Source organism: Lagopus leucura, unplaced genomic scaffold (assembly GCF_019238085.1).
Source record: "Lagopus leucura isolate 7727_CA_CO unplaced genomic scaffold, USGS_WTPT01 Super-Scaffold_741, whole genome shotgun sequence".
Classification (NCBI taxonomy): Eukaryota; Metazoa; Chordata; class Aves; order Galliformes; family Phasianidae; genus Lagopus; species Lagopus leucura.
Window position 1 is genome coordinate 11,894,775 of NW_024962256.1, and position 18,576 is coordinate 11,913,350.

The 18,576-nt window shown below is 50.9% G+C and overlaps 1 protein-coding gene across 2 annotated transcripts in view; it reads left to right on the plus strand.

Annotated features, from left to right (window-relative positions):
• Window positions 1-1,579: 1,579 nt before the first annotated feature.
• The window catches only part of PWWP2B (PWWP domain containing 2B), a 31,629-nt gene continuing 14,632 nt past the window's right edge, over window positions 1,580-18,576 (plus strand). The window contains exons 1-2 of one of the 2 annotated variants that reach the window (XM_042863726.1): window positions 1,583-3,887; window positions 13,410-13,946. In XM_042863726.1, coding sequence (XP_042719660.1) covers window positions 2,013-3,869 — 1,857 coding nt within the window. In that variant the 5' untranslated portion in view covers window positions 1,583-2,012 and the 3' untranslated portion in view covers window positions 3,870-3,887; window positions 13,410-13,946. Of the gene's footprint in view, window positions 3,888-13,409; window positions 13,947-18,576 lie in introns of those variants that run through there. The other variant, XM_042863727.1, reaches the window with a different exon arrangement.

Below are 18,576 nucleotides of genomic sequence, written 5' to 3' on the forward strand. Positions count from 1 at the left end.
CCCCCGGCCGTGGGCGCCGCACCCGGTGAGCCTCGCGGGGCCGGGCCGGCCGTGTGCCCGCGCCGTACGGCGTCCCGCTCGTCGGCCCCGGCCCCGCCGGGGATGCGGCGGGCACGGAAGGACGTCGGTAGGTTCGGGTTCCGCCGCTGCGCAGGACGGCTGCCCCGCGCCCTCCCTCCCGCTCCGTGCCGCCGCCCGGCGGAGGTGACCCCGAGCCGCCCTGCAGGCCGCGCCGCGCCGCCACGCGCATTCCCGCAGCGCCGGTCAGGGGTGCCGCGCTCGTGGGGGGTGCGGCGGTGCGTTCGGCTGAGGTCGGCGCCTTTGCTGACGGAACCGATTTTGTTGCAGCCGAACCCCTGATGGGTCGCTATTAATTGTGCGCAAGTATAAATGGAAGGACGGTGTTTCCCGCTCCGAGGATGGAGGGGACCCACCCCACGTGGCTGTGTGCGCCCCGAGATGGGGGGGATGGGATGGGGCGCCCGGCCCGGCGGTGTCCACAGTGCACGGTGCCCGCCGGCCCGCAGCCCCTGCATGGAATTGGCTGCTGTGGGCAGAAGCAGCAGCGGACACCTGGGCGCGGTGTGAGCAGCAGCCAGGCTGTGAGAAGGCCAGCGCGGTTTGCGCTTCTCCTTGCGGTAACAGCGAGCTGCTGCGGGGAAGCAGCAGTGGGTTCCTGTGGGGCAGTGTTCTGGGACGGCCAAATGGAATGGTTTTATGGCCTGAAATAACCAAAATTTATAGGCAGAGCTTTGGAGATGGTGCTACTTCCCGTTGTCCTATGAACAATGCTGACATCTTTGGCTGCACAGTGTGTGCTTGCTCCCTTGGTTGTTATTTGAGAGGTACCTGCCCTCTCAGTTGTCTCCTTGAGGACGAGCCTGAGCTCTTAGGACAAGAACACGTTCCCAATTACACAAGCAGCCCTCCGCAGTTCCCCATGACACCGACCACACAGCGCAGCACACTGCTCTCCGGCCTTCGGTAAACCCTCTCCTTAGCATCTGGGCACCTCAGTTGATCTTTTATTTCAGCAGGAGAGGAGCGGTGACCTGGTACTGGAATCGGATTGATTCCTCCTTGCTTTCTTTGTGTAAGCTTTGGTTTTAAACTTTGGAGTCTTCATGGAGGTCAGGTGAGAGAGATGGTCTGCGACTGAGTGAAGGAGAGCGAAGCTGGGGCTCAGAGCGTCACCCCATCCCCTGTGACAGCCCCTCAGAGTGGTCAGAGCCCTCTCTGTGCCACCCTGAGCTGTTCCCTGCCAGCTGGAAGGGGAGCAGTGCCCGGTGAGCTCCCGTGGAGCTGCAGTCTATGGCTGCATCTGCTGCCTGGTCTGTGGCTTCTCTGCATTGCTGGGGCTTTTAGTGACTCATCCATACCTCATTTCAGAAATGGTAAAGAAGCTGAAACGCTTAAGGATCCCCACAGAAGGATCTCTGGAAAATCAGGATAGCGAGAGATGCCCGTTCTGGTGCTGTGCATAAGGGTGGATATTTGCTGAAGTGCTGTGCTGGCATTATATTGCCAAGTGTCAGGCCACAGCCAGGGATTCTGGTGCCAGAGATGAGGCGCAGTTCTGAGATTTGGTGCCGCAGACGAATTTCTTATGGCAGTACCTGTGCAAGGTATGGTACCTGTGCTTGGATGACACATGCTGAAATGAGGCAGTGACCAACAGTTGCTGCCCTTACCCTGGCTCTCCTGAAGCAGTGCCGTATTTGTTGTTACAAATGGTCACATATGCAAAGATGAGGGGAGGAGCAGAACTACACCAGTGAGCCCATGGTTGGGAAGCAGGAGATGCACAGCAAAACCAGGTGCTGCGGGTTTGAGTGGGAAGCTGAAAGCCAGGTGTGCAGGCACAGTGCGGGCAGGGGCTTTGGTGGCTCCTTTGGGGCTGCGCTTGCACGTATGGAGCACTGCCTTCCTGTGCCTGTACCAGCCTGTTCCCAGAGCGTGCTGCTTTGCCTTCTGGAACTTAGAAGTCAGTGCAGAACCTCTCTGTGCAAACAATGAGTGGAAAGAGAAGCTGTTCTCTGTGCCTTCTCTGGCACAGGAGTAGGACATCTTTTCTAAATTTTGAAACGGTTGTTTCTTTCAGTTGTAGATATGGTTGCCTTGTTTTAAAAGGGAAAAATACCGCATTATTAGGACATGGAGGTTTTTGTGGTGTGCTTTTCTGTTTTTGTGGAACTGGCGCGTTAGCTGCGCAGCCATCCAGAGGTGCCTCTTCCACCACCCTGACCGTCTCCCTCCATCTCTCACCCCGCTCCAGGTCCGGGCTGTTCTGTCTGCCCTCCTCCTTCCCAAAGCCCGAGGACCCTCCTGCCACTGCCTGCGCCATTCCTGCTGATCCCACGCACAGTGAGATGCAGCCGCAGCCCGGGGACGACCAGGTGCCGCCGCTGCTGCCCGCGCCGCCCGGCGTTGTGCCGCCGTACCCGCCCTACTTCGAGGGAGCGCCGTTCCCACGCCCGCTGTGGCTGCGGCACACCTACAGCCAGTGGGTTCCACAGCCGCCGCCGCGGGCCATCAAGAGGACGCGGCGACGTTTGTCGCGGAACAGAGACCCGGGACGGCTGATCATGAGCACCATCAGGCTGCGGCCCAGGCAGGTGCTCTGCGAGAAGTGTAAAAATACCCTGAACCCTGAGGATGAGAATGCGGCGGGGCAGAACGCTAAAACCAGGAGGAAGCTGAGCGTTCAAGACAAGGAACAGAAAAAGCACAGCGACTCTGAGTGCCTGGAGAAAAGGAACAAAAGAGAGAAGAGAGAGGATGACAAGTTTGCCGGGGAGCTGGTGCATCGCACGCCAGTTATCAAAATATCCTACAGCACGCCGCAAGGGAAAGGCGAGGTGGTGAAGATCCCCTCCCGAGTGCACGGCTCAGTGAAACCGTTCTGTCCTGAACAGCTGCTGCAGAACAGAGAGGAGGACCGGGAGGAGGTCGGAGATGCTGAGCAATGTCAAGAAACCAAGGGCTTCACGGACAAGGCAGTGGGCAGCCAGCTTGCTTCCATCCCCAAACTGAAGCTGACGCGGCCGGTGCATCCCAGTGCTGATGTCCCGCCTCCAAAGATCCGGCTGAAGCCCCATCGCATCAACGACGGCCAGAGCGTTTCTATCTATAAGGCAGAACTTATCGATGAGATAAACGTCCTTCAGAACAGCAGGGAGACGAATCCCGGTGCATTTTACGCCAATGAATCAGCAGACAGAGGTTTGGCCGAGATCTCTTCGGGGAGTTCGGGTGAAGATGACGACTTTAAAAGGTTTCCCCAAGGTAAAGACGGACACGAAAACTTGGCTTTCCTTATGAATTACCGGAAGAGAAAAGCGGATTCTTCTAGTTTGTCAGTGTGTAGTAATGACAGTCTAGACGAATCCAAGTCTTCTAGTTCGGAGGTAACATCACCAGAAATGTGTGACTTTTTACCTGGTGATGATGCGTCTGTCTCTTCATCTTCAAAAGATGAGCGTAAAATTGTGCCACCCTTGACAGTTAGGCTGCATACCCAAAGCGTGTCTAAATGCGTCACTGAAGACGGAAGGACTGTAGCAGTGGGGGATATTGTTTGGGGTAAAATTCATGGATTTCCGTGGTGGCCGGCGCGCGTTCTTGACATAAACCTTAGCCAGAAGGAAAATGGGGAACCTTCATGGCGAGAAGCCAAAGTGTCGTGGTTTGGTTCTCCAACGACTTCATTCTTATCTGTTTCAAAACTTTCTCCTTTCTCTGAATTTTTCAAACTGAGATTTAATCGCAAGAAGAAAGGGATGTATCGCAAAGCTATCACAGAGGCTGCCAAGGCGGTGGAGCACCTGACTCCAGAAATAAGAGATCTCTTAACACAGTTTGAAACATAACTGTGCCACCAGTATCAGGTGAGTGCTTGCTGGGCCAGTGCTTCCTTGGAGAAGCTTCCATATCTTTTTTTAACCAACGTTCCACTGTTTGCATTTCTTAAGAACTGATCTCAGCAGTTCTTAGTCTTAAATGCCTGGGTGTGAGGAGGTGGTGGTGATTTCAGAGGCGATAAGAGCTGTTGGCTCCACAGCTTTGGGAGGACTATGGGACCGAGGCCCAAATTGTGAGGGGTGCCCAAAGCAGCTGACCCCTTCAGGAAGCGAGCAGTGTTTGCTCGGAGAGCTGATGGAATTGCAGTGGTAGGAGAGTCATCTGCAGCTGGGATGTGGTGAGTACTGGTGGTAACTCAGTTGAGGCAGAACTAATCCTGTCAGGCTGAAGGGTCAGCAGCCCCAGGCTGTTTTCTGAACTAAGACTCTTCCTGGAGTTGAGGTTGTATTTATCACACCTAGGTGCTGATACCAAGTGGTTACCCACAAGAATTAGATGCTTTTGAAGGTCCTTTCTTCCCCTGCAGTTACTGCAACCCTGCACTGTTTATTTCTTATGATGGCACTTTCTTTATGACTATTGAAAATGATGCTACTAAAAACTGGCTGCTGGGGAGCAGTGTTTCACAGCCCCTGGCTTGGCTTGCCGCAGCATTGGTGCATTGCTGCAGGCCGGTCAGGACACCAACTGCTGTTCTTTTGGTCTTCACCTGCAACATCGTGGAGGACATAAAATTGGAAACATGGAAATGAGAACTAATTCTTTTTGATGCCTCTGTATTGTACTTCTGCTGGTTGCAAGTGTGGAGGTGGGGAGGTCTCCTCTCACACTAAACAGTAAAACTTTGTCCCTGATGAAAACGCAGTGGCTGTAGATGCCGGGCGCAGTGTGGCTGGGAGTGGATGGCCGTGTGTAGCACTGCTGCTGCCTGCCGCACTGAAATCCATGGGGAAAATTCCATCACCTTGAGGAAGATCTAGAACTGTTGCACAACCTTCCAGTCGTAGTTTCCTAGGTGGGACCTCATCTGTGATACTATTAAACAAGGGGGTGGACTAGTTTTTAATCTGAAAACCATTACTTATCATTGGGCAGAATCTCCTTGTCAAATATGCACCTGTTACATAGTGTCTTGCAGTGGATTTTACTGGTTCACTGTGTTGTCTTGCAAGCTTTTCCCCGAGTTTTCTTTCTGATGCCAGAAGGACTGTTTGTGTGCGTGAGCCAGTGCTGCTTCTGCTGCGGGCTGCTCACTGTTCTGTACCTCAGCAATTGGAGTGCAATGGGACTGTGATGGCTAGTGCTCCTATAATCCTGGGGCAAAAAAGGTCTTTTGTATCCTTTGCTGGAGAGTGACAAAGTTGCTTGAATTGAGTTATTCCATCCCAACAAGCCTGGTAGGAGTGTGTACTGAGACTGTGGCATGTTCATCTTGTGGGCTCAGGGTTCACAGAATCACCAAGGTTGGAAAAGACCTTCAAGATCATCCAGTCCAACCATCAGTTCTGGACAACTGGACAGTCAGTCAAGTAAGAATATGTAATGGCAGCAGCAGCATTTAAGCTTCGGCCTTGATCTTGCTGCTTAATTGTGGCTAGAAGCTTTACTATATTGAGAGTGTTCGCATTTGACCCAAATTTGTTACTAGCTAGATCTGGAGCATAAATAATCCTAATGCTCAGAAGCTGCATTATGGTGAATAATGGCCAGGATCCACGGCTCCTGGATAAACCGCTTTGGGGCCACGTCAGCAGGTGGATGCTGTTGCCTGCGTAGTACTGTGAGCTGTGCTGTCCTGTAGGAAAAGAGCAGAGAGGATGGAGCAGGTCTGTAAACTGAGGGCAAAGAGAAGATGATGAGAGCAACGAGAAAACGATGCGATGACATGGCTACACCGTACCCTTCCTTCCCTGTGAGTTCTTTGGCCAAGCCTTCCCACGTACGTGCAAATGCATAGAGGCATTTACCATGTACTGCTGTTGTGTTGGTGGTCAGCTGGCTTTGTAAAGTTGATTTTCTGCCTTACTTGTGTCTGAGGTGAGCTGCCTGCATGATGATTTGAGAAACAGCTGCATTTACTCAGAAGGAAACGAGAAAAGCAGAACAAAACAACTTCCTGTGTTCCACGTGTGCCATGCTTGCTCAGATTCCCTGCCAAACCCACGTGCTGGGGCTTTGATACGTCACTTGGATGACAGCTCATTGGTTCTGAGCTTTGCCCTCTATCTAGTTCTCTTCCACCAGGACTTTATTGCTTTCCTTGAGTGATCCTAGGGAAGCTCTGCAGCGTTTTCACCAGCTGCTAGTTGACTGTTCTTTCCTGAATGTTGTAACTTAACTTTTCTCTCATGTTTGCATTTCCTTAGTCCTAGGACTTGCACACTGACACCTGAGCTACAATTCAATGTCAGAAGGCTCTGGTCTTTGACAGGCAGCACAGCCTCGGATCGGTTACAGCTGTTTCCAGGAGCAGGCGTGTGGCTGTAATACTGCACTTTGCAGCTGGAAAAGTGCACCGTGTGGTGACTTCTCCAGGAGCTGCACAAGGGCCCCTCGCTGTGCTCAGGAGGTGCGTCCAGCATCTGCACTTTGCTCCTGAGTGTCCAGGCACTGCAGGGCTTGGGAGCTGCTGACACATTCTGTTGTGGATCTCTGCTGACATATGGTGCTGTAAGCCATGGAGGGGAACTGCTGGAAAAAACATACAAGCCATTCAAGTATTTGCAAATGCATAAAGAACAGCAAGCAACTGGATTTAAAAAAAAAAAAAAAGAAAACTTTTTGGGTTGGAAAAGCTGGTATGACAGTTTTGAGTGTTTATTATTCTATCCTTATTCTTTTGCAAGGAGTGTACTTTATTAAAACCTTGTCACTGTCTTTAAACCAAGGTTTCTGGAAGAACAGCAGGGAGGCTAGCAGCTCGTAAAAGCCACGTGGTAAGACACTTGGTTCACAGTGTAGCCAGGAGAAAAACACACACTCAGCATGTTCTCAGGCCTTGTAGCTTCTGCTTTTGTAGCCTCTGTGCAGGGCTGCCACCAGCCTGGCACTGTGTGCTGCAGAGATGGCTCCTGCTTCGCAGCTGAGTTTGTGCTGGTGCCACAGCGCTGATGCTGGCTCTGCTCGCTCTGAGGCTGAAGGCCGTTGTTAACAGCAGTGCCTGAAAGCAGTGACAGCACCAGCAGATGAGCTGGCCTCCCTGGCCTGGGCCTGCCCTGCTGGCTGTCAGGTCCCACCTTCCCTGGGCTTGGAGCCAGCACTTGGCCCGGCCCTTCCTTGGCACTGCTCCTACTGCAGGGCCTGGAAAAGTGAGTGCCTGGGATTGTGGAGGGCATCGGCTCTGCCGGTCCTTTGGAAGCCCTTTGGGGCCATCCAAAGTCCCAGCTGGGGGTGGGCTGTGTGCTGCCCAGCTGAAGGGGGAGGACAGTTCAGGCTCAGGTCTGGCCCTGCAGCCCTGGGGCGTCTGTGGCAACCCGGGGGCAGGAGGCTGCTGGGAACAGGACGCTGGTGTCCCTGAGCCTGGTCAGCCTGCGAGGTGCCCTGCGGCAGCAGCTGACGATGCTAGAAATACAGTGGAGAACTTGCCTTTTGTGTACCAAAGTGGCTGCTGTGGAGAGCTGAGCTCTTGGTGATCAGAGCTATGGACTGTAGGTTGGGGAAAAAAAATAAAAGCCAGAAGAAACAGGCTGAAATATGGAGTGAAAGAGACTGACCTCAGCACCGTCTGCCTGGAGTGATAGCTGGGAGGCTTTTACAGACCTGGGGCGAATTCTTGTGTTGTCCTCAGCCCAGTTCGGGTCTGGGATTGGTCTGCAGAGGTGGGGGGTGGGCAGAAGGGCTTTGTGGGGAGTGGTGAGGCTGCAGCTGGGTGCTGGGGATGCATTTCTCAACAGCCTCCACTGCGGGATGTGCCCAGGCCCCATGTGCATGGCACTGCAGCCTGACTGTGCACTCCGTAGCTGATGCTCTCCTGAGGACAGGAAGCTCTCTTGCTCTGTTGCATTTGCTTTCTGCTCACTTTTTTGATAACATCATATTTGAACTTCATATTTAGTCCTGCAGCTGCGTAAAGTTGAAGTTCCTAGAGCTAAACAATTGCTTTTCTGTTATCTTTCGCAATGATTAAAAAGCCAGCTTATCTCAGATTTTATAAAGGCAGCTCTTTAATAGTAAAGCTCTTTACAAATACTGCTGTAGACTTTCGTATTTATCTCTATGTGGAACAAGCTTACAGTATGTATATCCATTTTCATTTCCAGTCTGGAATCCTTTATTCCCCCTTGCCCCCAGGCGTGCTGTGACTGTGATACCATTAAATGTTAAAAAGCTGCCTTTCTGAGGACTTTTGTTGTTCTGCTATTAGCTAATAGACCCTCCACATCCATCCGTTCAGCCATTCGTCAACAAAGCACCCTGCAACTGCATGCAGCAGAAATCAAAGCTTATTGCGTGCCTGCTATATATAGTAAGCTCTAATGTAAAATTTGGAACGTTGGGTTATGACTTCACCTTCAAAGATGTTCAGGGCTCCGTATGCGCATGCAGCCAGTGCTGCTTGCCAGCACTTCATGAAGCAACATAAACCAGCCTTCTTTTTCCTTTTACTCCTCTCTGCTCTACCAGTGGCACCAAAAAGGTTATATAACTGCATAGAAAGCTGTGGTAGCTGTAGTTCTAAAAACACCTACCTGGTCACGTGGAATATTTCAGCCCAGAAGAGGAGTGCTGAGATTTTTCTTGGCCTGGTTTCTGGATGGTTCAGTCAACTAAAACCAAGCATCCTGCTTAATTACTGCCTCTCAAAAGTCTTCCTTCAGACAGCTTGGAGTCAGCGTTGTGTACACTGACACAAAGTGGGAGAACAAGTCTGGAGCAGCCTGCACTGCATACCTCTGTGCATCGTGCTGTGGACTGCAGTTGCACCTCTGGCAGCAGCCTGCTGATTGCCCTGCTTCTCAGAGCGCTTGGGCGTTTGTGACCACTGCTGCTGCATTTGCAGACGTCTGGATCTGAGTTTGTGCCGCCTTCTGCCCCTTTGCATCCGCTGCCCTGGGTGTATGGTTTGGAAATGCCAGTTGGCCATACGCTGTGCTGTTTCTAAGTGCACGCAGGCTGCACAGATTCCCAAGAAAAGAATGTGATCATCTTATGTGAGCTGTAACTTCAGCTGCCAAAGGAGATTTGTGTAAACTGAAGGGCTTGGCAGCTCTCTTTGGGAGGACAGCAAGATCCTCTCCTGTGCAGAGAGGACCTTCGAGTGCAGTGGAAGTGGTGAGCATGCAGCAGGAGGCTGAGGAGCTGCAGAGGGCTGGGTGGCCTGCAGCCCTGCTCTGCTTTGAGAATGGGAATTTCTGTCCTCTTTCCTAACCTGTATTTATTTACCCATTTGGTTTGTTAAAGTTACACTGTAGCTGGCTTCCCTTTTTCCCAGGAGCACGGTGAGGTGGCAGATGGGATCTCAGGCTCAGGGATTGTGACAGGCGGCTTAGAGGTAAGCACTGGGCAGCACCGTGGGGGAAGTCCTTGCGGAGGAGGTCCTTCTGCCTCAGTTCATGCTCTGTCTGTTGCAGTTAGGCAGATGTTTGCAAAGTTTTGAGCACCCTCAGGTTGCACCTGTAAGACTGATTTGTGCCATGAAGGAACAGGGGATATTTGGAAACGGGAGTACGCTGTGTAGAGAAGGGTGCCGGTTCCTTTGGAGGACAGGAGATTAAGGTATCTTCAGTAGCCATGCATCGTTAATATCTTGTGAAGGTGCTTGGCCCATGAGGCTGGCAGAGGTACTTCCCAGTTCAGTGCTCAGGCATGAAAGGCAGGGAGTTGCTGGAAATAAAGCATTGCACTTTGAAGCTAAAAATTGATGTGAAAACTGTTATATATCAAAAACGTGCAAATTGTTGATTTTCAGCCTTGATACATAGGTAGGATTTTTTTTTCTTCCAGAAAGTGCCCTTACTGATGCAGGTCAGCATGAATGAGAGCAGGTGTGGGGGGTGAGTAACAGATTCCGAGTTCTGCCTGAAAAAGGCAGCAGAAGCTGCATGCACATATCCCACAAACTAGTTGAAGCTGGGTGCCCAGCTTATTTGTTTTGAACTGCTTGATGCATCTGTTGGGTACTTTGCACCTACTTTTAAAGAATATCTGGACTTTGCATTGGCAAGTTTAGAAAGCCTTGCATGGCCCGAGATTGTAGGCTTCTTGTGTCTGTCAGTGATGACAGAGACGGTGTCTAGTGCCTCAGCTTGTCCTCCATATCTCGCAGTCCCTCCACCCAAGTCTAGCTCCTCAGTGAGTTGAAAGTGCTCTCTCTTCCAGAGCTTTCCCTGCCCCTGAGCAGGAGCAGATCCTGCCACACGTGGCAGTGGTGAGGTCCATTGAGTGCAGGAGGGCAGGGGCTGCGGCCCCATCCGTGCTGAGGCTGCAGGGCTGTGCCCTGGTGCCAGCAGTGCTCTGGTCCTCAAAGGCTCCTGGGCCTGTGTGAGCAGACTCCACTCAGCTCACAAGGCTGTGTGTACTTTCCAGTATCACGTGCCTCACCTTTCCCACGTCGTGCTGACTGCCTCGCATTATCTGTGTGAGCGTTTCTTTGGTTGCTGGCATGTGTGCCTTTGTGGAAGAAAGACAGAAGGGAAGAGTAGGGTGTTTTTTAAAGAAGGCTTTTTTTTTTCATTGAGTTGAATATTTTTCTGAAGAAAATATTAACCAACGTACCAGGTCCTGTTTAATCTGCATTAGATTTTCACTGCTGTGAAAACCTTTTTCTTTTTGAAAAGTGTGTACCTTGTGTGCTTTCTGCAGTTGAAGAAATGACTTGTAGCCAAATTACTGGTTTAATTTCCTTTATGAATGATGACTTACTCTGTTTGATCCAAGCCAGTAATTTGAGCTTTAAAGCAGAAAGCCCCAGAGCTGATGCTGTTTCTCCCCAGAGCTGCTGGGCCGGTGGGCTTGGTGCTGCAGATGCACCTGCCAACCCAGCCAGCCATGCACAGCACCTTGGGGTGGCTGGAGGTGAGGTGCTGGCTGCGCTGCTGGCCCACTTCTTGGGTCCTGCTTTCTTGGGTCATGGCAAGCACAGGGCCGCTCTGCCTGTCCCTCAGCTTCTCCTGATCAGGTGTTTCAGCAGCGCTGCCTTCAGAAGGAAGGACAGTTGGGAGCCTGCCTGAAGCCCCCAGATTCTCGGGTGCTGGCTGGGCTGCTGCAGGTACCGGCACTCGGTTCCCCTCAGCTTGCTGCCCAGTCTGACTCTCCCCAGAGGGGAGCTGTCTGGAGGAAGACCGGTCTGGCAATGCTAGTTCTCAGCCTGCTGCTAATTGTGTCCAAAATGAGCTACACGTGTGGAGAAGGTGAGCGGTCCCCGCTCCTTCAGCTCTTGGCCTGCCTCGGTGGGCAGAGGGCCGCAGTGGGAGCTGCCCCACTGCAGTTATGAGCTGCCCCGTGCCTGGGCTTCTCCAAAGGAGCCCTTGAAGGCAGCTGGGCGCACGCTATGAATGACGGTCACTGTGTTGCTGCTGCAGGACGCGTGTTGGCCCGGTGCAGCCGGTCGTTGAGGCAGGGCAGCCTCAACCTGAGCTGGGCAGCGCACGGAGCTTCGTGACCCTGCTTGGCACCATGCTCCTGCTGTGACACTTCTGTCCTCCGAGTGTTAGCGTGAGATCGCAGGGTGTATGCCTGGCCTGAGGGCTTGCTGCTACCTTCTCAACAGTGGAATGCAGAGTTTCTCTTCATACAAAATATTCTCCATCCATAATCTGTCTCTGAAGAGTCAGCTTCTTGCAAAACGCGTTTGAGGGATATTCTACCAAGTCTGTAGACTTTGGAAGTTAATAAAAATGCACACAAGGTGATACGGCATCTCAGTTTGTTAGGAGCAGGATAATTCTGATGAAGGCTGAAGGAGTTCATGGAATCTGATTGCAGCCCTCTGAAATACAGCTTTTGGGGCTGATGTTCATGGTGCGTTAAATCAGATCTTTGAAGTCTTAAATGAGAGTGCAATGTTCAGAATCCTTCTGGGTGATGAGGCTGTGCAAACTGGTGTCTCTTTTGGTTCCATGCCTGCAGAGGAGGTATTGGTACATTTTCAGCTGTGGTGGAAATGTAGTCATCTTTCAGTGTTTGGTGTTGGCATTCTTGGTTTAATTGTGTTCTGTACTTAGAAGTCACAAATGTCAACTATGAGGGGCTTTTAAATGTCTTTGATTTGTTGCTTCTTAGCATCAATCCTGTTTGCCTACATGTCCCGTGGCTTTGACTCGGCCTCTCTAGTTGATTTGGCATGGACACATGTTAGGACCGATCTGTTTTGAACTGTTTCAAACTGAATTCCTTTTGAAGTATGTTGCAGAAATGCTTTTGTAATTGGAAGTGCAGGTGTAGGTCCCTATGCCATTTTTAAAAAATTCATTTGTAAGTTGTTCTAAGTTTCATTAAACTGTTTCACTCTGCTCTTCTGGCTTCTCCACACGCAGACAAATGGATGTGCCTTTAAACTGACTCACAGCACCAGGGCAAATGCACCTGGCATGCAGATAAGGTGCAGAAAGCTGCAGGTTTGTACTGTTCTCTTTGGTGTTTTTTTCCTGCAACAGGCCCATGGCTCTCCAGTAGATGATCCTGTGGGAGCCTGTCCTCTGCCTTCTGTAGTGGCTGATATTTAGTGAGAGTGCCAAAGGGCCACAAATCAAGTGTGAAGCAAACTTCACTGCCACTTGGTATCTTCATCTTTTCTTTAGCATTTCTAAATGTATTCCTTAGCATTTCTGAATGTAAAAAGAGCATCTCACGTATCTCATTGCCTAAATACTCTTCAGAAATGGGCCAGTGTGTTTGGTCACATCCAGCTGTGCAAGGGTGGCTGACAGGAGGCTGGTAGCACTGTCCTTCTGAGTCAGACACTGGGTGACCTGAGGGATGTGCAGCACTGCTGTGGCATTGCGTTCTCATGGAGCCTGGCACAAACATCTGGAGCAGAAAGGAGCTCCCACGGTGAGCGGGGCTGTGGAGGGGAGGCAGGGCCAGCTCTTCCCTTTGGAGCTTGGGGTGCCGCACCTCTTCACTTAGAGCAGGATTTGTGTACTGTGGCAGCAGTCGGTGCCTTGAGCAGCTGCTGGTACTTGGAAAAGCTTCTGTAAGGCTTGCTGTCAAGAAGGAAATAATCCTATTTTATAGATTGTCTTTGAAAAGTGAAGGCAGAACTGAGCAGATGTTCTGTACGCGGTGCTCTTTGTAGGAACTCGTGGCAGATTAACCCACAAGACCCCACCCTGAGCAGGGGCTTAAAAGGCTTTAAGGTAGAGACTGAAGATTTTTATTATCTCTGGAACTCATATCACGTCTGTCTTGGAGAAAATTCCCACTCCTCCTTTAGATCTGTTAACTTGACAGGCTTCTTCCGAAGCTGCTGCTGCTGCTGCTGCCTGCTGAGCAAGCTAGAAGCTGCAGAATGCCAGGCTATATTTAGCCAGAGTCCAGACTGTGTGCCTCCGCCACTGCCGCTCAGCCCGTGCCTCGCAGTAACCTCTCCCTCTCTCACTTTCTTCAAGGTAAAGAAGATAAGAGCACAGCTGTTCTCCTAGAATGTCACGAAGTCTGTACGCATCCTGACACGCTCCCCAGGAGAAGCGGGAGGTTGCCATGCACGTGACAGGAGGATGGGTTTCCTTGTCAGCTTGCACTGCTTATCATCATCTGGGAGAGGTGACAGTCACTGGGACGTGGAGTTAGGAGGCTCTTCTGGTGTGAGGCTGGCAGGAAAGAAAAGGATTTCTTAATCTAGGATGAGAATTTGACAAGTCATACGGCAATGAACTAGGAGAACAGCAAAAAAACACAACTTGGAATGTATTTATTACCTAAAAGTTAGCTATTCTTGATAAAATCCCCAAAATTATGCTGCTGCTTATTTTACTTACAGATTTCACACACTTCTAATTTTAAAGCTACCAAACATTTACTCCATTATGTACTCTGAGAAATGTAATTGGAGGAAGACATACAGAAGAATGAAATCATTGTAGTGTCTTAAATACAACGGACTCACTTTTGTGTCTATTAAAACTTGGAAAATGTGCAACACGTAACAATGTGGCTGTCATTGCATATGTTAAAGCTTTTTAATGTGATTTGCTGCAGAGCTGAGAGAACTGATGTTTACAAGTACGCGAACAAGTAGTCAGCGGGTAACTCGGATGGCTGTGTGTGCTAAGTGAGGGAAATGAAGTCACCCGAAGCCGTGGGCAGCACAGCTTTGGTCTGCTTGCACTACGTGTGTGGAGGTGAGTTGTTAGCCTGGTGGGCCAGCTGGAGGATGAGCTAACTTGTGTGTCCACACCTTCTAGTCAGCAAGTGTAATATAAGGCCTCTTAAACACCTGCCGTTGGGTAGAAGAGGTCCTCATCCTCACACATTACCAGAAGTGACTGGCAGTCCTTAAGAAAAAGAGAGAAAGCAAGCGGGCTGTCCACCCTACAGGAGAAATGGCTTACAAACTAAAGTGACCTGTAATCAAACTTCTGAAACTAAATCACTTAATTTCTTTTGGTCTGCAGTCGTTTAGGTTTTCCCTGGAAAGAGGTCCTGTCTTGGAATTTGATGAGGAATATCAAATATTGGTAGGAATTTGTTGCTTCTGGTGCTCCGAGAAGAGTTCAGTTGCCCTTGCTAGGTTAAATGTCATCTGCGTGTGCTAGAAGATTAGCTTCTAGCTGAAGAACCATTGCACAGATTTTGCTTCCTGTTTCTTCTTAATCTGTTGCAGCAAATACTGCGACGAACTGTTGTCAAATTCAAAGACCGAGTGGAAAGGAAAACATAGAAGCTTGTTTTCTTGATTTATGCTGGTTGTAATGTGGTATTGTGAACGTCAGCAAGAGAGATCCGAACTTCCTCTTTCTGCCTAACAGCAACAAAGTTTAACATGAAAAGTCCAACACCAGAAAATCCCTTCTGCTCAGTCTCGATAAGAGCATTCAGTCAAAAATGTTTCTCTTAAAACTGTTGAAAGGCTGTGGTAAACAAGCAAACTAAAATGTATTGCTAAAATAGGACATCTGTCTCCCAAGGCCAATTTTGGCTACCTCTGCAAACAAATAATTTTCCTGTTTTCCAGAAATAAATGTAAAAAAAAGACAGCAGTGTATAGAGAAGGTGTTCTTGTACCTTGTGTACAGCCTTTAAGAAGCAGTTGTTTACCTGGCATCTGCTGTCCCCATCTCCAAAACAGCATGTGTAGCTGGTGAGGATGCTGAGTGCTCCCACTCATGGGAAAAAACAGTTTGGCCTTTATCAATGAGTCTTGAGGAATTTCTGGGTTTTTTTCCTGTTTGTTTTTTTTTTTTCTAGCATCCTCTCAAGCTTAGGGCTAGCTGGTGGCTATGTGAGGTGATTTCTATGTTCGCTGCGCACACAGATGTTCATTGTACACATTCCCTGCCAAGATGTGTTGCAAAGCTTTGTGGCTGCAGAGCAGCAGCAGTTAGCTGACAGGAGTTACAGATAGCCTGCTGGCTGCTTAAAAGAAAAGGGCAAAATGAAAAGAAGCAAAACCCCCACGTCCAGGAAAAGCAGCTACCTGGAGCTGCTACGATCTGCAGATGGTGCCAGTCGCCCCAGGCACAGCTCACAGGTGCCCCACGCTCTGGGTCTCACTGCCTGCTGGTTCGAGTTCTGAGGGCCGGTGCTCAGTGCCTGTGTTCTCCATCCTGGCGTCAGTGCTGCGAGCAACATGGAACGGATAGGGAAGGTAAGATCAAGCCCAGTGTCCTCCCCTTGATGCTGGCAGTAGGGCTGGCAGTGCAGATGTCTGGAGGCCCTCCGTGATGAAGCAGTGCTGCACTTCAACCCCCGCTGCATGTAAGGCCCTGCCAGCCGTTGTGCAGTGGCAGCCTGCCCAGGCAGCCATGTTGGAGCTGGGCTGTGCCGGTGCTGTGTGGAGCGGCCCCTGCAGTCACACCTGGAGCCTCCAGCTTTGTGTCCCACCGTTTTCCAGGGCATGTTTCGTACCTGGGGATGGGCTGCATCCCTGTGCCTGTGTGGGACAGCCCTGAGGCCGCCGGGCCCCGCACAGTGCAAAGAATACCTTCTGCCACCTGACTGCCTGCACACGGGGAGCTGAAGGAGAACCTTAGGCGCTGAGCCCCGGCCAGGCCCTCTGTCAGCAGTCAAACAGCCTGGACTGGCTCACTGCCCTCTGAGGGGTGGGGGGACTGTGGCCCTTCTCAACGAGTCGTGGGGTGGCATCTGGTGACACTGTTCTCTGTATCCTTGCGCTGCCAGGATCTGACGTGTGTCTGTGTTAATGCCAGCTTAAAGGATGAAGCAGATGAGTGAACATGAAGAGCTGCTGAAGGTGAGTCAGCAGATGGACGCTGCTTGGCTGTGCACGGCTGCAGAGTGCAAAGAAGGCTGCGGGGTGACCTCATTGCAGCCTTCCAATACCTAAAGGGAGCCTACAAACAGGAGGGGAATCAACTCTTTGAATGGGTAGATAATTGCAGGACAAGGGGAAATGGCTTTAAGTTGAGGGAGGGCAGATTGAGGTTGGATATCAGGGGGAAGTTCTTTATGGAGAGAGTGGTGAGGTGCTGGAGCAGCTGCCCAGAGAGGCTGTGGATGCCCCGTCCATCCCTGGAGGGGTTCAAGGCCATTGGATGGGGCCCTGGGCAGCCTGGTGTAGAATGAAATGGGGAGGTTGATGGCCCTGCCTGTGGCAGGGGGGTTGGAGCTTCATGATCCTTGGGGTCCCTTCCAACCTGGGACACGTGATTCTGTGATTCTGAGTTTCAGTATAGACAGAACATAGCCCTCAGGGGCCTGAGCAGCCTGACCTGTGTGTGTGTCCTTCCTCAACCCGAGGCTGAGCTCTGCGAGTGGATTACACACCAGCCTTAAGCAATATCCCAGCACAAAGCGTGGCTGTCCATCTGCAGATGGGAGTTGAAGAAGCTGGCTCACTGAAATGATTGTTCTTTGGTTTTGGCAAGGCTTAAAGCAAAAATCTCACTGCAAATTGCCTTTTTGCTTTGTCCATTATGCAGATAAGTGATAAGAATTATGCAGCAAATGCAGAAGCAAAAGCCAAGAGCATACTGGTATTCCATTTCTTATCTGATTTTAAGAAGTTAAGTGGGAGTTTCTGTTGTATGTAATGATGTGAAGCTCTGAACAGCTTGCTTTAGTCTTTTGTTCTGACAAAGCAAAACTCTACTTGGCTAAAAAAAAGTGGAAATTCTTCAGGGATTGTAAGTTGTCCTCAGTATTCTCTGCCAATTGGTTTTGAGTTACCCCTTGAACACCACTAATCAGTTCCTACGTCTGGTGACACTGTTCTTTCTGCTCAATTGTTAAGGTTTCCCTTCATATAATTCTAAAACTTGCATGTGGCTTTAGGAAATGGTAGGGCTGCTTCAGTTCATTTCAGTTCCTGTTACACTAACGGCTTCTTATAGCCGCCTCTGCTCCATGCTGCGGTTTTGGAGGTTTCCTCCTGAGCCCTCCAGCTGTGCTTCGGCTCAAACAGCTGATGTCCTAAGCATAGGGCCTGCAGAATCACAGATTGTTCTTTGGTGTATTTTGGGTCGGGATTTTTCTATATTTTATTCTGACTTAAATGCTAAAGCTATTACTATTTCCTTGTAAGAAGGCGTTCTGCGAATATTCTGAATCTGCAGATTGCAGCTATATGTGCACAATCCACCTTCCCTCGGCCTCACATCTCACACATTTTGAGCAGCCTGTCAGGTCTGGGAGCCTCTCCGCACCCCTGTGAGAGCTGTGCCCAGTGGGTTCACACTCTCTGAAGGGGAGAAGTGGGGTGTTTTATAGAACTGGAGAGTGATTTGGTTATATAGCTGGCTCTGATGAACCCAGCAGGTGCCCTGGCTTAGCAGCACCCGTGTCTTGGTGAGCTGTGGGGTGCCCCCGTGACGGCGCCGTTTGGGCTTGGGCTGGTGGTCTCCCATCACCAGCTGCTGGCTCACCCACCAGCTGGGTGCCAGCTGTGTGGTGGTACGTGGCACGGATCGTGGGCCAGCCCCCACCTCGTCCCTCCTTGTCCGTGGCAAGGGGTTGGCAGCCAGGCTGCAGGAAAACCTCCACCAACCATTTTATGGTGTAATTGAACTCTCCACGCCTTCTGTTGACCCGAAGCAATCATTTATCATAACTGAGTTGTGGAATTTCAGCTTTTTACCTGCCATAGTCCCGCAGGCTGGAGGTGTTGGTGCTGGGAGGAGGGGGCTGAGCTGTGCCCTGCCGGGCCCCGTGCGCCCTGCGTGCCGGGCAGTAACGGGTGTTGAGATGCTGGGTCAGCGGCCGCTGGCACTGGGCTGGTTCTGCAGGGTTCTCTGCCACTCCTTGGGGAAAAAAAAATCATCCTTCTGGCCAGCTGGCTACATTCAGCTATAGCTGTGCTTTGCTTTAGCATGTCCTGCTGGCTCGGCTGCAGTCCTGGAGTGCAGACCTTCCCTGCGGCTGCAGCTGCCCTTGGTGGGCAAGAGGCCCTGAGCAGCCCCTTGTGAAGGTGGGAGCAGCCTTCTGCTGGCCACAGGCAGCTGCTAGGCTGTCAGTTTTCTGATTTTGCTGGATCCTTAGATGATCGTTACTGTCCAGGTTTTATTACTACTGATAGCAGAGCATTTCTAAGCAGCACTGGCGGTGCCCAGTAAGAGCAAGCTGCTGGCGTCCAACCCAGCGCCTCTCCTGTATGGAAAG